General features: G+C 34.4%; 1 protein-coding gene across 1 annotated transcript in view; it reads right to left on the bottom strand.

The window, feature by feature from the left end:
- Positions 1 to 974, bottom strand: part of LOC119587055 (cuticle protein 19-like) — a 5,734-nt gene extending 4,760 nt beyond the window's left edge. The window contains exon 1 of the mRNA XM_037935805.1: positions 933 to 974. Coding sequence (XP_037791733.1) covers positions 933 to 974 — 42 coding nt within the window. The remainder of the gene's footprint in view (positions 1 to 932) is intronic.
- Between the last annotated feature and the right edge of the window lie 1,526 nt (positions 975 to 2,500).

Raw genomic sequence — 2,500 nt, forward strand, 5'->3', positions numbered from 1 at the left:
TGGGTGGTTTTTGTGTGTGTGTGTATGTGTGTGGTGGTCTATGTTTATAACAAAAAAAAAAAAAAAAAAAAAAATCGCTATGATATATATATATATATATATATATATATATATATATATAACATTATTATGTCACATATGTATACAAATATATATTAGTATACTTATATAAATATTATAAATATAAATATATATATATAATATATATATATTGTATAATATATATTTATATATATTATATTACACACACACAACACACACAAAGACACATATATATATATTATACATATATTTAATACTATTTTTTTATATATCAGATAATGTATTATATATTTATAGGTATATATATATATATATATATATATATATTATCTATCATATCTACTATTATATATATATATATTACTATGTGTATGTTGCATGTATCTGCGTATCTATTAATATATATATACTATGATATCTATATATCTATATATATATATCTATATATAATATTCTATACATATATATATGCTATGTATATATATCTATTATCTCTCTCTTCTAGTATATATATATTCTATATCTATCTACTATATCTCTCTCTAGCGTCTATCCACTTCTCTGTATATCTAGATAGTAAGATTAAAACAAGATAGATAGATAGCTAGGTAGATATGTACTCACACTATAAATAGATTATATTTATATATACATATAGATATATGTGCGTGTGTGCACGTACGCGCGCGCCTGTGTATGTGTTAATACATGTACACACACACACACACACACACACACATACACACACACACATATCTATATATATCTATATATATATCTATATCTATATATATTATATATCCACACATCAGGAATCTTGCTTAGGAGGTTGAAGGCTATTTCTTGGTAAACGATCTTCGCCCTGCCTACCAAGCCCTGAAAAGCCTAACTGTAGATCGATCAGTGGGATAGGCGGATCCTCTCAGATTCATGTTGGTGTTAGTGAACGTTGGGCTGAGTATTTGAGTTGTTTTGTACCAGGTAGACCATCCAACAGTTAGCTTGGATGCAAGCGATGTCACAATACTGTTCCCGGACCCACCCATCAGCGAGGACCCTCCTACCCGGACGGAGTTTAGGATGGCGATTTCTTTCCAGCTAAGAGTGGGAAGCTGCAGCATATGTGATAATCCCTGCTGAACTCTAAAGGCTGGGTCAACCTATGGCTCGGGCCTTCATACGTCTGACTGCCATCTGGCAGCCTGCATGCTTTCTTATTTACAGGCGTTACAGTTACTGTCACAATGTTTTGTGTTGGGAGTGGGTCGATAGGGGTTCGCAGTCCAAAAAGTTGGCTGCAGTTGTGTGTCGATTACCATAAGACATTGCATTTTGTCAGATTCAAAAAGGTTAGCACAAACTGCCATAAGAATGGGGGGTCATCTTATTTCTTACATAATTTTTATCCGACTTTAGCAACATTTTCTTCTATCACTTTTTAAAATTGTCCCTGTTCATGTATAGTTACGCAACAATTGATAATTGTTCTTATTATCGTGTTAGTTGTATGTTTATGATATTATCGTTGCTCTTATGTAACATTATTATTACTGTTAGTAGTAGCTAACTCGCATTTTCTAGTACTTTATACGAAACATTTTTTTCTTTGTCTTTACTTTTTCTTTTTTTTCGATTTTCATCTGAACTTGTTAAAAGGAAGTTAAGTAAATGTTTTAGATTAATATATTTAAAATTATATTATTATTAATATTTAGGCTGACATTCGAACATCGAAATAACAACAGAGTTATGTATATTAACATCCGGCACATCATGTCACCGGGCTTACAAGGCCTTAACCTAGAAGGTGCGGTGAGTAAGAAGCACGGCTGAGGCAGGGTACTGAGCCACTCCCTCGTATGTCACCTGGCCACGTTCCTTGTCGCCATTGACATGTAAGTGACCCTCTGCAGACACCATCGGAGCTGACGTAGTAGGATCCCTGAGTGTTGTATCCGTCGCGCCCCTCTTGGTGGCCGAAATCGTTACAAAAGCTCGTTGACGGCCATTGTTGAATATACTGAGGGCGAGGGGGGGGGGGGGTCTTTGGTGTTAGAGGGAGAACGAATTATAGAAATTTGCAGTTTTATCATTATTAATTTCAACATTATGATCTGCATCCAACAAAGGAAGTCATAGAGCTTGTTCTAATAAATGATCTAGAAATTTACCATCTGAAGATGGTAAATTATTTTTTTTATGTTCTAAATCTATTGTTGTTTACTACTATTACTCTTATTGTTACTCTTATTAAATCATTATAGTCATTATCATTTATTATATTTTCATAGTACTTACTACAAGATACCGTGGGTGTAGACTCCACCAGAAAGCAGCCCCTCCGAAGTTTGACGGCAGTCCTGCTGCAGGTCCGAGGAACTGCAGCTCTGCTGCAGGTCGGAGGAAACTGCAGCTCCTGCAAACCCTCGAGGTAGATCATGGAGCCTGATAGCTTTGA

Source organism: Penaeus monodon, chromosome 3, assembly GCF_015228065.2.
Source record: "Penaeus monodon isolate SGIC_2016 chromosome 3, NSTDA_Pmon_1, whole genome shotgun sequence".
Classification (NCBI taxonomy): domain Eukaryota; kingdom Metazoa; phylum Arthropoda; class Malacostraca; order Decapoda; family Penaeidae; genus Penaeus; species Penaeus monodon.